At 41.0% G+C, this 15,192-nt stretch overlaps 1 protein-coding gene across 1 annotated transcript; it reads left to right on the top strand.

The window, feature by feature from the left end:
* Nucleotides 1-10,868: 10,868 nt before the first annotated feature.
* Nucleotides 10,869-15,160, top strand: chgb (chromogranin B). Its single transcript, XM_005917708.3, has 7 exons — nt 10,869-11,225; nt 11,421-11,467; nt 11,554-11,644; nt 11,964-13,266; nt 13,465-13,564; nt 13,750-13,860; nt 14,783-15,160. The coding sequence occupies exons 1-7, from the start codon at nt 11,180-11,182 to the stop codon at nt 14,861-14,863; spliced, it is 1,779 nt and encodes a 592-aa protein (XP_005917770.1). The 5' UTR covers nt 10,869-11,179; the 3' UTR covers nt 14,864-15,160.
* Nucleotides 15,161-15,192: the final 32 nt, after the last annotated feature.

Below are 15,192 nucleotides of genomic sequence, written 5' to 3'. Positions count from 1 at the left end.
CTAAAGTCAGTGTAATCCATGAGTTCACACAGTTGTCTCACCTATTCTGATTGAGCTGAAGCAATTACACTAGCAGAAACAGAACTACGGGATAATAAAACCAGATCCACCCCAAAGTCAAGAGAAATCCTTTTACTGGGTGTAGATATTTAGTTAGCAGCGCCACAAGCAAGCTCTTTGCACTTTGAGATAATTCTAATATCTGTGTCTGTGCTCGCAATGTGAGCTCCGCGAGCACACTTAGAAAGTCATTTATATTCTAAATTACTCTTTGCAGAACACCATGCTTTAACGTCACTGGCTGCGATACGGCAAATTATTAACACCCTGCAACATTTTCATATGCAGTGCCTCTTTATCATTTTGTGTCATTACCAGACAGATTAATTTTTTATATTCTGAGATTAGAAAAACATTTCAGTCCATTTGTGTGGATAGAGCAAGTAAAATATGATCTCTTTGATCATTAAAACACTGAAGTATTTTCTGTAATGTGTTTTGTTGCAAGTATTTACAGTGGGGGAAATTTAATCCCCTGCTGAATTTTTAAGTTTGTTCGCTTGTGATGGTGCTTTCATTTTAATGGATGCAGACAGAATATAAACCAAAAATCCAGAGAAAAAACATTACAGAAAAAGTTATGAATTGACTTGCAGAATTTGCTAGAACTCTGGATGCCACACATTGGTTGTATGCCCATTAAAATCAGCCATCCAGTCATTTACAGATACTCCTAATCTCCGTACACAGAATCAGTTTCTTCCATTCCAACCTCTCCACTACAATGTGCAAGACCAAAGAGCTATCAATTATTTGGCCATGGAAGAAATATCAAATGACCATCACTTGCTCTTGGTCTGAAGATCTTGCTTCATGGGGGTGAGGATGAACATGAGAGAGATGGACGATCAGCCCAAAACTTGTTAACGATGTGAAGGCAGTTTGGATCAGAGTCACCAAGAAAACCTTTGTTAACTAACTACATTGTAATGGACTGAAATATTGCTGGTCTTTGTGCTCAAGAAGACACGAATGTACACCTGTTTTATGAATGATTCAGAGAAGGCTTGGGAGCCGGTGCTGCGTTCAGATGAAACCAAAATCGAGCTCTTTAGTATCGACTTGACCCGCCGTGCTTGGAAGAAGAGAATCAATCAATCAATCAATCAATCAAAACTTTATTCGCCACATGCAGGTTGCCCCCCCCCCCCCCCCGACCTTACACACACAACACAGACATTACATGGGGATACAAGTCAGAGATCGGTAGCGTTACAGAAAAACACTGAAATGTACACTACAATGGGAAAGTACAAGAGGAAAAAAAGAGACCTCTACTCATGCTGTGCTTCCATGGTAGGACAGCATGAGAACAGGAAACAAAAAAATGCTGAGAATGACCTAAAGGACATCTCTCCACAGTAAAGCAGGAGGCTGTTTTCTCCTGTGGGTACAGGACGCCTTCACTGCATTGAGCAGCCATGTAACACAACATCTTGGATGAGAACCTCCTTCTCTCATCCAGAACACTGAAGACGGGTTGTGGACTAGTCTTCCAGCATCACAGTGACCCAAAGCATGTAACAAAGGCAACAAAGAAGTGACTAAAGAAGAAGCACATTAGACTCTTGGAGTGGCTTAGTCAGGCTCCAGACCTCCATCCTAGAAAATCTGTGGAGTGAGTTGAAGTTTCAAATACCAAGGATTTAGGGTGTTTCGGTAAAGAGTAAATTATTTCCCCCACTGTAGTTACAACAAAACACTTGCAACAAGATGATGACCAGACACACATCATCCTGTGCTGAATGACGTTTCCCTGTTTAAAACGTGACAGCTGCAGTGATGCATCTACGTTACGTTCAGTCATCGGTTAGCAGTGATGTGACTGAGACTCGTGTTCACATTCATGCATGCAAATCTGCTCTCAGACTCATGATGGCATGTTCTGGAAGGAAAAGGCTGGATGCAGAAATGTAAACACATGGCATAGAAACAGCAAAGGAAATGCAGCTAGTGGACTTCAGGGCACACACAACAAATGCTTCATGTCATATTTATTGATGCAGCAACTACAGACTCTCAATGAGCCCGAGGGAGCACATAAAGAATGTGCGTTCTCTTTGAAACCCTCTGCAGCGGCGTATGTCACCACGGCTGCATTGTATATAATCAGGCTCATTTTCATTGTATCTTTTTTCTTTTTAATTTCATAACTTGCCAAAAATACTTTTAGACAACATCTAAACAACTTAGACTATAAAGTAAACGTGTAAAACAGGTGAAAATGATTTTTCAATGTCCACATTTATAGTGAGTAGGGAAGACAGCTAAAGCAGATGACAGCTATCATAAAGTTCACTTTATTGTTTTAATCCCCTGCTATCATTTTCATGCATCTTTGTAGCGGTGATAGTGAGCAGTGAGTCATTCATGTCTTCCTCAGACGGGCCGGTAGACACTGACCGAGGACGTGCGAGTTATACGTCAAACATGCTGCGTTTCTACCTGAATAAAATCAGATAATCAGATTAATGGCTGCCTTTCTCATACATCGTACATCTTGAAATCACAGACCTTTTCAGAGTAAACAAGTGACAGGATCACTCTGTTCAAAAGTGAGTTTTGGGAAAGAAAAGGAAAAATACAACAAATTACCAAACTACCAGTGTGAGTGGCCTTGCTATGAGGCAGACTTAATGATTAAAAAAACATTTTAAACACAGACCTTGTAGTGAAAAATAATTGGGGTTTTATATACGCAAGCATATTTACAGTTTTTGTTTATTAACTAACATAAATAACAATAAAACGCATACATAACACAGAATTATTGGTGTAAGTGTACAGTCACAAGTCAGCTTGTTTTCATAATACCTTCTGAAAGGCTCTTTCTCAGCAAGTGATGCACTTTCATGAGAAATTTTAAAGTAAGTTTTCCTTATTCAAAAGATGAAAAAGAGAGCAACCCTCTTCACCTATTCTCCTTGTCTGTGGTTAACCTATCCAATAAACTCAATGCATCTGGGCATGTAGACATGGTCAGAGGGACACACTGAAGTTTAAACTGAGCATCGTAATCGGGAACAAAGGCGATTTATGTGACTTTGTACGTGGCATGGTTGACTTTGATGGGCTGGTTGGAGTATTTTAGAAATTACTGGTCTACTGGGATTTTCAGCACAGAGAATGATCCGTAAAATATAGAAAATACCCAGTAAGTGTTAGTTCTCTGCGTGAAAATGCCTCTTTGATGCCAGAATTACAGGAGAATAACCAGATTGCTTTGAGCTGATAAGAAGGCAACAGTAACTCAAATACGAACGTGGCTCAGGGGGTTGGGAAGCGCATCTGTAACCGGAAGGTCGCCGGTTCGATCCCCGGGCTCTCTGTCCTGGTCGTTGTGTCCTTGGGCAAGACACTTTACCCTACTGTGTGGGCAAGAGGGGCTGATGGTGCGATATGGCAGCCTTGCTTCTGTCAGTCTGCCCCAGGGCAGCTGTGGCTACAACCGTAGCTTGCATCCACCAGTGTGTGAATGAATAGTGGCATTGTAAAGCGCTATATAAATCCAATCCACTATTATTATTAAATTACAACACATCAGCAGAACACCATGTCGGGTACTACTGCTGTCAGCTAAGAAAGGGACTGAGGCTCCAGTTTGCACAGGCTCGCCAAAACGGGACACCAGAAGGTCGGAAAAATGTTGCCTGTTTGGATGAATCTCAGTTTCTGCTGTGGCATTTGGATGGCAGGGTCAGAATTTGGTGTAAACACCATGAAAGCATGGATCCATCCTGCCTTGTATCAATGTATCAGTGGTTCAGACTCCTAGTGGGGAAATGGTGTGGGAAATATTTTCTTGGCACACTTTTGGGCTCCTTAGTACCAACTGAGCATCGTTTAAAATCCACAGCCTATTTGAGTATTATTGCTGACCATGCCCATCCCTTTATGATCGCAGTGTGCCTGTGTTTTGATGGTTGGTTCTAGCAAGATAACACAACATTTTATGAGGGTCAGATCATCTCAAACTGCTTTCTTGAACATGACAATCATGTCGCTGTATATTCAAATGACCCACAGTCACCAGATCTCAATCCAATAGAGCACCACTGGGGTGCAGTGGAACAGGATGTTTTCATCATCCGACAACAGCTGACAAATCTACATAAACTGTGCGATGCTGTCATGTCAACATGGACCAAAATCTCTGAGGAATGTTTCCAGCACCTTGTTGAATCTGTGCCACAAATAATTAAAGCAAAGACGATCTCTGATTACTCTCTTTTCCACAGTTGGGCATTTTTGTAAGAGAACACTACTAGAAATTCATCAGCAACTAAACAGAATAACAAAGAGGTAGTATCACATGTGTGCTTTGAATATTTAGTGATCAGCTTACACAACAAACATTATGTGCTGTTGGCTCCCACATCAAATATGCAGCAGATCTCCAGATGAAGTGTGTTCAGTGTTAATAGGTCAGAGATGGCAAATAATAATCGCAAGATGATTTTGTTTTGATTTGCACACATAGATAAAATAGACAGATAGTAAGTATTATTTATTGTTTTATTGTCCCGCAGAGCACACCGGTGTGATGCAATTGGTGTAATGCAATCTCCTATTTGAATCTAGCACAAAGGTTACCTTTCAAACCAAAAGGCCTCACCGTGAATGCAATCAAGAAGTTACCTTTAGGCTCTGTCTGAGGCCAGTATAACACACTGAAGCTTTACACTTATTGACAAGCTTTAAACCTTTGAACCTGAGGCAGAATTTAGATAAAATAATCCAATTTCTTATTCACCGCTGTCTCGGTCCTGACTCAGACCACTCAATATTGTCACTCCTGTGGAGAATGCAAAACATTAGTGTCAATTCAAGTAAAGGGTTGAAGGTCACAGCAGTAAAGATGCTTTAGGGGAGAATCAGCCAATTTTAATATCACTTCAGTCGAGATTTTAAAGCAGTGAACCGCTTTTCCCTAACATGTTTTTATACTCAAAAGTTACTGCTTTACTGCACAGAAAATGATTGCATAACTTAGTTATTGACATGTTTTACAACCTCTGCAGTGAGCTTAAGGAGATAAAGCCTTCCCTGTAGGTATTTTGTAAGCAGTTCTCAGGTGCTTAATCCGCGTTACAGTCATAATCATGCAAAATGCAATATAATACTCCCCAGTCTGGACACTGTGTCCAAAACAAAACAAAACCACTGTGTAACCATTGTGTAAATTGTAGTTCTACAGTACACTGTGTCTTATCTGCCTTTCCTCAGCTGCAAGTAGTAGGGACAAAAATCAATGACATGGAAAAGCTAGTTTGTATTTTGTGTTTTTATTTTAAAAAGTCTCTCAAGGTCAAAAAGACACAAGCATTCCTGTGCAGGGACTGTAGTGAAGCTATAAAATGTGATTTTTTCATGTATTGCCAAGCTAACACCATTCCCATTTTCTTTTATTTAAAAAAAAGAAGAAGAAGAAGAAGAAAAAGAAGTGTTTTCAGCTTTCATTTGCTTCTCCTATGAAGAACAAACGGACTTAGACTGTGAAGCTGTCGTCCCTCTTGTGAGCTCTTTCATGTGCCATATTGACGTGGTATTATGAGACAACAAAGGCAGAAACTACAGCAAGCCAGCAAGAAAAAGCAGCGACGAGAGAAAACGAGGGGGAAATAATGGAAAAACTTGAGTGCTCTTTCAAATCTCTCTTAGGAAGAAAATGTGGTCTGATAAAATACAAACACATGCATCGATGCTACACTGCCTCAGCGTCAGCTTGGACTTACGCTTTAATCACTATTTTGATGGAACATTTGTCTGTGTCTCTTCATCACAGTTATTGATTTGATTTATGTGATAGCCACATTAACATAAAAAAAAATCAATACTCATTATTTAAACCCAGGAGAGGAGAACATATGCAGCAGGACCACATTAAATGTTCACTCACTTCAGAGGTTCAGTCCAAAAGGTTGTAATTCTGCTGAGATGTGTAGCAGTCAACATTTGTTATGTTTTAGGGGTAAAAAAAAAATATATGGCGAGTAATAGTGGACATAAATTGTCTGAGCAGAGTGATGCAAAAGTGTTTTTGACAAATTTCACAGAAGCTAAAACTAGATTATGCAGTTTCTGGGGAAGTGGCAGAGGGGTTGTTACTACTGTTGTTTGTTATTTCAAAATTGAATCGATCAGCTGAAAGACCTCAGGAAATATAGCAGTCATCTGAATGCTTAATCAGCATTGACATTAATGAAAAATTTAGCAAACAAAAACATATACTGGGATTGTTTACTTTTCAACACTCTCGCCAATGACATGTCTCTATTAGAGACTGCCGAAAAACAACACTAGATGATTTAAAATAAAATTAAAACAAGAATCAAGGACAAATATTCAACCTTGTTGCACAGTAATTAAAACTAGAGAGAGGTCAAACTCTTTTATGCCATCCTTTTCTTTCAGTATAAACTGACTGGATTGAATATTATACTCATTAGTTGAACTGGACTTTGCATGGATCTTGGCTTGATTTGGTTGGTTTATTGGCCTTTTTTCCCGCTACAATTGCAGCACCACAAGTTCTCAATAGAGTTCTTTTTATTTTACTGCCAGCCTTGAGTGCCATGCTGTCAGCAGCAGGGTCCACATAAAAACTTTCATTAGCTCTTGCAACCAACTCGACAGTCTGCTCAAGCCTTCCTTGTACAGTTTGAGATATTTTGCTCTCTTAGCTGAGTGTAGCGATGATGCTATCTCCTCAATAACTATACTTCATTAGCACATTTTGGCAAACAGCTATGTAACCACATTAAAATGAGCCGGTCCTGCGCTACCATAATAAGTACTCTTAATGTTATTCAGCAGGAAACGCACAAGCATTTTGGATGAATAAGTTTTCACTGGAGGTGGGTTATGCAGTCAAAATGATGATATGGATGTATAACAGTGCTATAATGCAAACACACAGTGTCCTCACTGTGTAGTGTAAAGGCTCAGTGACCTTTATTCTTGAAAACCCTGAAAATCCCATATTCACTTTATTCATATTTATTCTCGTTTAAGTAGCACTTGGTATTCTTTTCTCCTTGAAGACTTCGTTAGAATCTTCACCTTTACTAAAATAAAATTTTAAAAAATCCCAAAACCATCTGCATTAATAAAAAATGACTCATGGGTGGTGTCAGAAGAGCTCAGTTACAGTACCCAGTTCTACAAGTCTGCAGCTCACAGTCAGACAAACACCGAAAGAGTGCCTTCAGGTTCAGTGGGGCATTCAGCCCCATTCATTCTCTGTCGTTGGCCTCAGGTTATCTCTCTGATATTTAATTAAGGAGCTGAATTCTGTTATGAAAATGTTGCTGAAGCTGAACAATAAGTGAGGTACATCCAGTAAAGTATTATCATATTATATTATAAAATTAAGCCTTCACCTGCATGGCTGCTAATTAGGATAATCTAGATCCTGAATTAAACAATTAATCAGAGCTAAATCCTCTTTATAGGCCATTTTATCCTTGCAAAAGCCTTTTGGACCCCATTGAGTGCTGTATTGAGAACACACCCTGATGCCACAATGAAGGTGCTAATAGCATTACAGATCTGGATAAAGGGAGATATGGCACAGCCTGATGAGTGCATAAACAACCAAGCTGTTCTGTAATGACACCTTCATGGGTCATTTGGAGCTTCATTTTCATTCTTTACAGCTTATTCGTTTCTATCGTCTTTACCCAATGGTCTGCTTGGTCTTGTTTGTTGAATATCTAGCAACAGAAACACCAGGAGCCACAAGTGGTCCAGACTTTTTTTCCCATCACAGTGTGGATCCTGCTCTGAAACCTAAACTGTGATGAGGATAATTAGCACAAACAATGTTATAGCTGAAGAAATGGCATTTGAGCGATGCCACATATAAAGTCAAAGGAGGTGGAGGGGCTCTCCATCTTTCACCAACCCCCATAAAATATAGAAGAATACAGTTTTCTTTCATGATTAATTGATTAAGCTTAGAGTTAGAAACACACTGTTTTTAGTTTTTGTTTCACCAGTTTGGTTGATTAATATTAGCTTAGTAGAAAACACAATGACCCACTTTTCTGGTTGATTCAAGGCCTTTTTTCACTCTTGGTTTAGGTAGTTTGTTTTGGCAGTGTGTTTTGATAAATAAGAATTTGGGAGAGAGGTTTAGTATTGTGAGACTTTAAAAAAAATTAACTTGAATTTAAAATGCTTACAGTTCTTTTAAACAATTGATTTAAGTGCTCTAACATAATTTGGGGGCTTGCCTGGGATTTGGAACCAGAACCTACTACAAATCCAGTTCTTGCTGATGGATGTGGCATATTTTTTGCATCAGGCATTACCAAAGTTTTTACAGTTCACCCTGAGAGAGGCATGAAAGGTGACATTAAACGCTACATGTATAAAGGCTAATTTACGCCTGGATGTAGATGTAAAACTGTCTGTGAAGCTGGATTTAAGAAATAAGTGCTTAAAGCTTTAAAAACATTTTTAGCGCCATCTTCTCTCAGTACAACAGTCAATCTTAATAATCCCCACCCACACACACACACAATGCTGTAATTACTGAATAAACAAAACAAAACACACAATTTCCAGAGTCCTCTAAAATGCTTCGGGGCCTCATACAGCAGCAGACAAGATATATTCCTTTTGGAACAAAGAGAAACTATTTATGGTCAATTGTGCTGGGATAGATGTTAAAAATGGATGGGTGCTAATTAGTGAGAACCTTTAGTCTTTAGTATATCAGACTGTGCCTATATACTAATAAGAAGCTACTCCTTCACAACAAAATATCAGAAAACAATGGTGCATTGACCATAGAATATTAACAAACGCACGTGTATTTGACCAAAAGTGACTGTACACAGACTCCCCTATTGTTCTTGGACTATCATCAAAGTCACACAGTAGGTTTGAGCCAAACACAAAGCTTGTCCCCACCAAAGATCAAAGCGCGGTCGAGGCTTTCATGCAGCCCACTGCATTGTGTTCATCATGAGCCACTTTGCCTTTTGTTCATTCATGTAAATGGAGATGATGAAAGAGGTGGTGTTGCTGCAGACGAGCCAATCTGAGTCGTGCTCTGAGAGACCAGCAGAGCACTCTGGCTTCTCCTCTGAAATCCCCTGTAAGCTCCTACAGTATATCTTCGTGGCTCACTGAAATATTAATCGGGCCTTGAGCAAAAGCGGCAAAGCCACAAAAATCACATATACAGAACCACATGTGAATGAGCACACATTTACGGACACACACACACACACACATTGTTCAGACCACAGGACTTGTATAATTCAGTGGCTCAGTGCTTTTGATATCTACTGACTGCATGGCTCACTGTGGAATATTGAGCCTCAGACATAACTTCCTCCCCAGAGACAATAGAGGAAACTGCAGAGCTCTTCTACCCTACTGCTGTTCATTGAACACAAAGCATACACACTTGAAAATGGTCCTCCTATATTTCACGCCACAGAATCAGTGTGTATTGCTTGTGTGTGCAATACACCATCTGGCATTACAGTTTTATGTTCTGAACAGTAATTAATTCAGTCACCCCAAAGGAGGCTCTGTGCAGGAACAAATAGAGATGTCAATAACCAGTCATGTAGGGATGACAAGCACAGACAAGAGTTCAGATTTGTGGTAAGCAATATTCCAATTTTGCTTGCAGCGGTTGCAGTTTCTGGACTTATGCTTTCCAAGACATGATTGAATTTGAATGTATTTTGTGGCATTTAAAGGTCAGTGCTTCTCATCGTATGTAAAAAAATACTTATCTAAAAACATCCGAGATGGAACCACTTTAAGTTTTCAGCATTCTATATTGTCAAAATTCTCAGTTCACTTTTTAATTTGATTTGTTGTTGTTTTTTCCTTCTTTTTCCTGCGTCTGATTGCACTGTAGACAAAGAGGGAACAAACTGCTGTACAGGGAAGTGAAAATGATGCAAAGTGCCAAAAAGAAGATGCCAGGACTTGTCAGTTTTAATGTCCTTGGCCATGCTGAGGCCAGCTTACTACGTCTGAGCTCTGTCGCTGCATGTGTCAGCTCATTCCAATCCAGTGTTTGTCATAAAGACAGCAGCACTCACAGATCCTGGCACTGTTTATGCACAGCCTAGTTTCCCACAAAGTTGGGAATGGAAAGAAAATCTCTACACTTACACACACCCACAATTGTACTTTGTACATTGCAGTGGGTAAATGTTCGTGCTTCTCTATGACAGCGGGATTACACACCTGATCAGGCCCACACTACACCAGAAAGATCACTGAACAATGAAAAAAGGCAACAATAACAATATCAGTAACAATAAAAACACCTCTGCACAGTCTTTTTTCTTTTGTTTTCTTCTTATATGCGCACCAGGCAGGATTAACCACAACAACTAATGATGCAGATCTCCATTAGTTTTCCTCTGCTAGTGCTGAAGCCCACTGGCTCCCAAGGGAAAGTGGATGGTGCTCGCTCAAAGGTGGATGAATCACTGGGGAAATTTGGGTACAGTTCTGACTTTCTTTAGCGCGCACACCCAAGCCGTTTGGGCAAATATAAGGGAGGAATTATATAACTACAACCGGAAACCGCAGAGACAACTGATATTTTAAGGGAATTAGCCACCAGGCATAACCTGAAATAAACATAACTATTTTTCTAAGGAGGACACAAGCACCAGCAGCAAACAGAAACTTCTCTGGGAACATCGAAAACGACACTTTCAAAGTAGTCTTGTAAGGTATCACGTTGCATAACATCTTCGGGGTCGTGTCGTGTCCACCCGCCGTACCAGCAGGACAAACACGCCGCATGAACTCTTAATGCCAGCGCCTCTTTAACCTAACGTGTCACCTGAACGCACCGCGACAATAACCGGATTACAATTTGGCTTCCCACAAAATGTCGAAATTCCCATCAAGTCGCTCTCTTTGCAGGTCTAATGAGTCATGACATTAACTGAGCCTAAGGTTGTTCCTCCCACGCCCCTCCAGCCCACTCCTCTCTTTATTTAAGGCGCTCCTCTGCTGCAACACTCAGAGCAGCAGGCGCACAGTCAGCGCAGCTCTCTCCTGCCGCCGCGGAGGGACGAGAGCTCCAGCTTTGTCACGTTTTCCCGGATTTACCCGTCAGCTCGTCACGATGAGACTTGTTCCAGTCGTGCTGGCGGTTACGGCTCTGTTGACAGGTAGGTGAAAGAGTTATGCCTTTCTTTTCATTCTGTTTTTTCACCCCTTTTTTTTGTTGAGTGCTGTACAATAAGTTTCTTCAGGACCATGGACAGAGACGCCATCGATTCCTCAGATTCGCTACAAGCAAACTATTCGCTTATCAACCTATATGTTTAACACAGATACTTTTTTTTTTAATTATTCCAATGCAGGAAATCTTGCGCTTCCAGTTGGTAAAGAAGAGCAGAGAGAGGATGTGGTATGTTTTTCGATTCGTTGCTTTTTAATCAAAGCATTTTCTGTGCAAAGATCTATATTGTTATTTAGCTCATTTGATTTTTCCAGGTAACACGATGTTTGGTTGAAGTTCTGTCCAAAGCTCTCTCCAAACCGGACTCTCAGGTCGATCAGCAATGCAAAGACATCATCCAAGCAGGTCTGTAGCACAAATGATCGGTTGGATAATTCCAGGATTGTTATTATTATTATTATTTTTTAACCTTCAGACGGGTAAAACAGCGCTCAGAGCGCAAGTGAGAAGCTCAAAGCTTTGAGCAGGTATAAAATCAGGCAGCAGTTTACATTAAAAATGATCATAGTTTTCACATGACTTCTCTAAAAAAAAAGTAGTGCTGATTTCCTCAGATCATTATTCTTTTGATCTAAAGGTTAAAATTCCACTACAAATCCATCATAACTTGCACCTGTGTAGCTCTTTGTGGATTGTTTATAATATTTCTTTTGCTCTGTCACAGGTATTATACATGCCCCGTTGGACAAGAAGAGTGGGGATGGCTCAGTAACTCATGAAGAGATAGTCAAAGTTCACGCAGAGCCAGTGGCAAAGGCAGCAGATGTGAAAGACATCGAGGAACTCCTGAAGTCTGTGGAAGAAAAAAGAGAAAACCCAGAAGATGAGCGCAGCCAAGAATCCTGGAGTCTGGGTGATGAGAAGGACAAGAGACATGAGAACGATGTGGAAGAAGAACGGGAGAAGAGGAGCAGCTGGAGGCCTGGAAGATTCCACCAAAGAAGGCACAAACGAGGAGAGGAAGAAGAGGATGGCGAGCGCAGCCAAGAGAGTTGGGGAGTAGATGAAAAGAGGTCAGACGATGAGGAAGAGGAAGATGAAGACAGAGAGAAGAGGAACTGGAGGCCTGGAAGATACCACCAAAGAAAACACAAACGAGACGAGGAACCTCTAGGAGAAAACGAGGTAGATGAGGAACGTAGCCAAGAGCGCTGGGAAGCAGACAAAAGGCACGGGGATGAGAATGAGGAGGAGAGATACAAACGCATTTGGAAACCCACACATCGCTATCATCACAAGAAAACCCTCCACAAACGCAGCGACGAGCCATCAGAGGGCGAGGAAGATGGAGAACGTAGCCAGGAGTACTGGGATTTTGATGCCGGAAGAGATAAGAGGGACTGGAGACCTGGCAGGTACCACCAGAGGAGACACAAACGAGATGAAGAGCTGTCAGAAGAAGCCAAAGAGGAGCCAGAAGAAGAACGCAGTCAGGAAGACTGGGATTTTGACACTGGAAGGGAGAAGAGAGAATGGCGGCCTGGCAGGTACCACCAGAGGAGACACAAACGAGATGAAGAGCTGTCAGATGAAGCTAGGGATGAACCGGATGATGAACGCAGCCAAGAAGACTGGGATTTTGACACTGGAAGAGAGAGGAGGAACTGGAGGCCCGGCAGGTACCACCAGAGGAGACACAAACGGGATGAAGAGCTGTCAGATGAAGCTAGGGATGAACCGGATGAAGAACGCAGTCAAGAATACTGGGGTTTTGATACCGGAAGAGATAAGAGAGACTGGAGACCTGGCCGATACCACCAGAGGAGACACAAGCGAGATGAAGAGCTGTCAGAAGAAGCCAGAGAGGAGCCAGATGAAGAACGCAGCCAGGAATACTTTGATTTTGACACTGGAAGAGAGAAGAGAAACTGGAGACCCGGCAGGTACCACCAAAAGAAACACAAACGAGATGAGGAGCTCACAGAAGAAGACGCGGAGGCGGCAAAGGACAGAGACGCAGCTTTGAGGTACTTCAAATATTTTTTTCACGTCAAACGACTTCTACTGTTAAGTGTCGCAGGTTCATTGCCTGCAATCTGGAGCACAAAATACTGCAGATTACTGTAAGAACAGAGAATAAAAGCCAAATCTCACAAATGAAACATGTGCTGCCATAAAAAACGAATAAATAAGAAGAAGTTGGTAAAAATCTAACCATTTTTCAGATATCTTGCTGAGAAGCGCAATCCCTGGATTTACCGAGGCTTCTACCACCCAGCCTGGTTTAAAAGGGATTCAGAAGAACACACTGCAACCTCAAACAAGGTAAGCACGAGGTTGTGACAATACAGCGTTTGACTGAAGATAATCAACTGCATATGACTGCTCTGTGTGCTACATCAAAGAGCGCTTAGTTTTGACATTTTTCAACAGAATGTTACTTCACCCAGTCTGAAGTCACTGTATATTTTTGTAGACACAATGTATTTTTTTCCTTTTTGTCTGTTCAGATGGATGAACTGACCAAGTTGCTGAGCTATAAGATAAACCAGCTGGCTAACCACTCTCCTCAAGAGGAGGCAATGAGGAGCTCACAGCAGAGAGCACTTACACCACAGGAGGTACAAAAAAAAAAGAAAAAAAAAAAGAAGGCTGCATTCACAAGTGCAAAAAAAAGTGTTTTATGCCACTGATGAAGACTGAAAATTAGTCTTGGAATCACGTCTGCTACTTATACTGATGACCAGAAGGGTTCAGACAACAAACAGGTAATTTAATATTACAAAAAGTCAGTTCATCCAAAAAACGCAATCTGATAAAAACCACACTGCACTCTGCAGCTGTTTCTGTAAACTATTTGCACCACATTTAGCTGACCTAGTAAAACCACAGAGCGCATCACACACCTCCACCGCACCGCTTCACGAGGAGAAAAAGCAGCTCGTCTCATTAGGGACATCTCTAGCCTGCACCGTGATCCTGGGATTTATCCTTCAAAAAGCTCAACGCATCTGTGCAAATGCACATCAAGAACCGCCCCTTGTGAGCATGTCCTCAAAACATAAAGGAGAATCTAACCAGTGCGTTCATGAGCAGCGACTCGTCTGGCTTGCTTTGAATCTGCGTGCTGACTTCCTCACAGCGCTTCTTTTTTTTTTTGCTCTCCCTGCACCAGCGTTTTATGAGTGCTGCAGTAATCACAGTAAGAACCACATGACTGCAGCTTCTCAGAGCAAACAAAGTTATAATATACCCATTAAAAAAAAAGAACTAGAGCCTACAGAGACCTCCCTGTCTTTGAAGCAGAAAAACAAATTAGGGAGGCGATGGCATAATGATTTATTAGTTCTTCAGCAATGCAACTACAAGCATGATGAGGGACTAGTTAACCTAAATGACCAATTACAATATTTTATTTGAAGCAGGCACAGGGTGGCGGGGGAAATAGAAGGAAATGTATGATCATTCAGTCCTGATTTCTATTCCAAATGTGATGCTGTTCCAGCAGGAAATGTTGGTAATGTGTTAATCTGTGTTTTTCAGGAGAAAGAGCTACAGAACCTGGCAGCGATGGATATGGAGTTGCAGAAAATTGCAGCCAAGTTGCATGAAAACACTGCATAACTGAAAAACAACAAAAAAAAGTTGCAATTTTACTGTATGTCTGCCAGTTCAGTGTGCTTGCAGTGTTAAAATGAAGAAAAAAACAACAACCCTGGAGCCTTGCCAAAGCATTTTAGCTGAGTTTTCGTTTTTGTGATATTTTGATGTTATCAAATCAAACAGCATGGGAATGGCTTGGATGTTTATATTCAGAGAAATGTAAAAACAATATATACATATATGAGATCATAATTACTTAAATGTGTTCTGCAGAGTTTGTTCTGACTGCACTCAATAAACAGTTATTCTGGGACCAAACCAACATCTCTCCTTTATTTATTGAAGAAAAA

This window comes from Haplochromis burtoni, unplaced genomic scaffold (genome assembly GCF_018398535.1).
Source record: "Haplochromis burtoni strain Fernald_Lab_line unplaced genomic scaffold, NCSU_Asbu1 Contig_28, whole genome shotgun sequence".
Taxonomy (NCBI): domain Eukaryota; kingdom Metazoa; phylum Chordata; class Actinopteri; order Cichliformes; family Cichlidae; genus Haplochromis; species Haplochromis burtoni.
Note: the sequence above shows the minus strand (reverse complement) of the source record. Positions and strands in the feature narration are given on the sequence as shown.

Coding starts and splice junctions, on each gene's coding strand:
- chgb (XM_005917708.3), top strand. CDS start 11,180: ATGAGACTTGTTCCAGTCGTGCTGGCGGTTACGGCTCTGTTGACAG. Junction 11,226..11,420: donor GGTTACGGCTCTGTTGACAG/GTAGGTGAAAGA, acceptor ATTCCAATGCAG/GAAATCTTGCGCTTCCAGTT. Junction 11,468..11,553: donor AAGAGCAGAGAGAGGATGTG/GTATGTTTTTCG, acceptor TGATTTTTCCAG/GTAACACGATGTTTGGTTGA.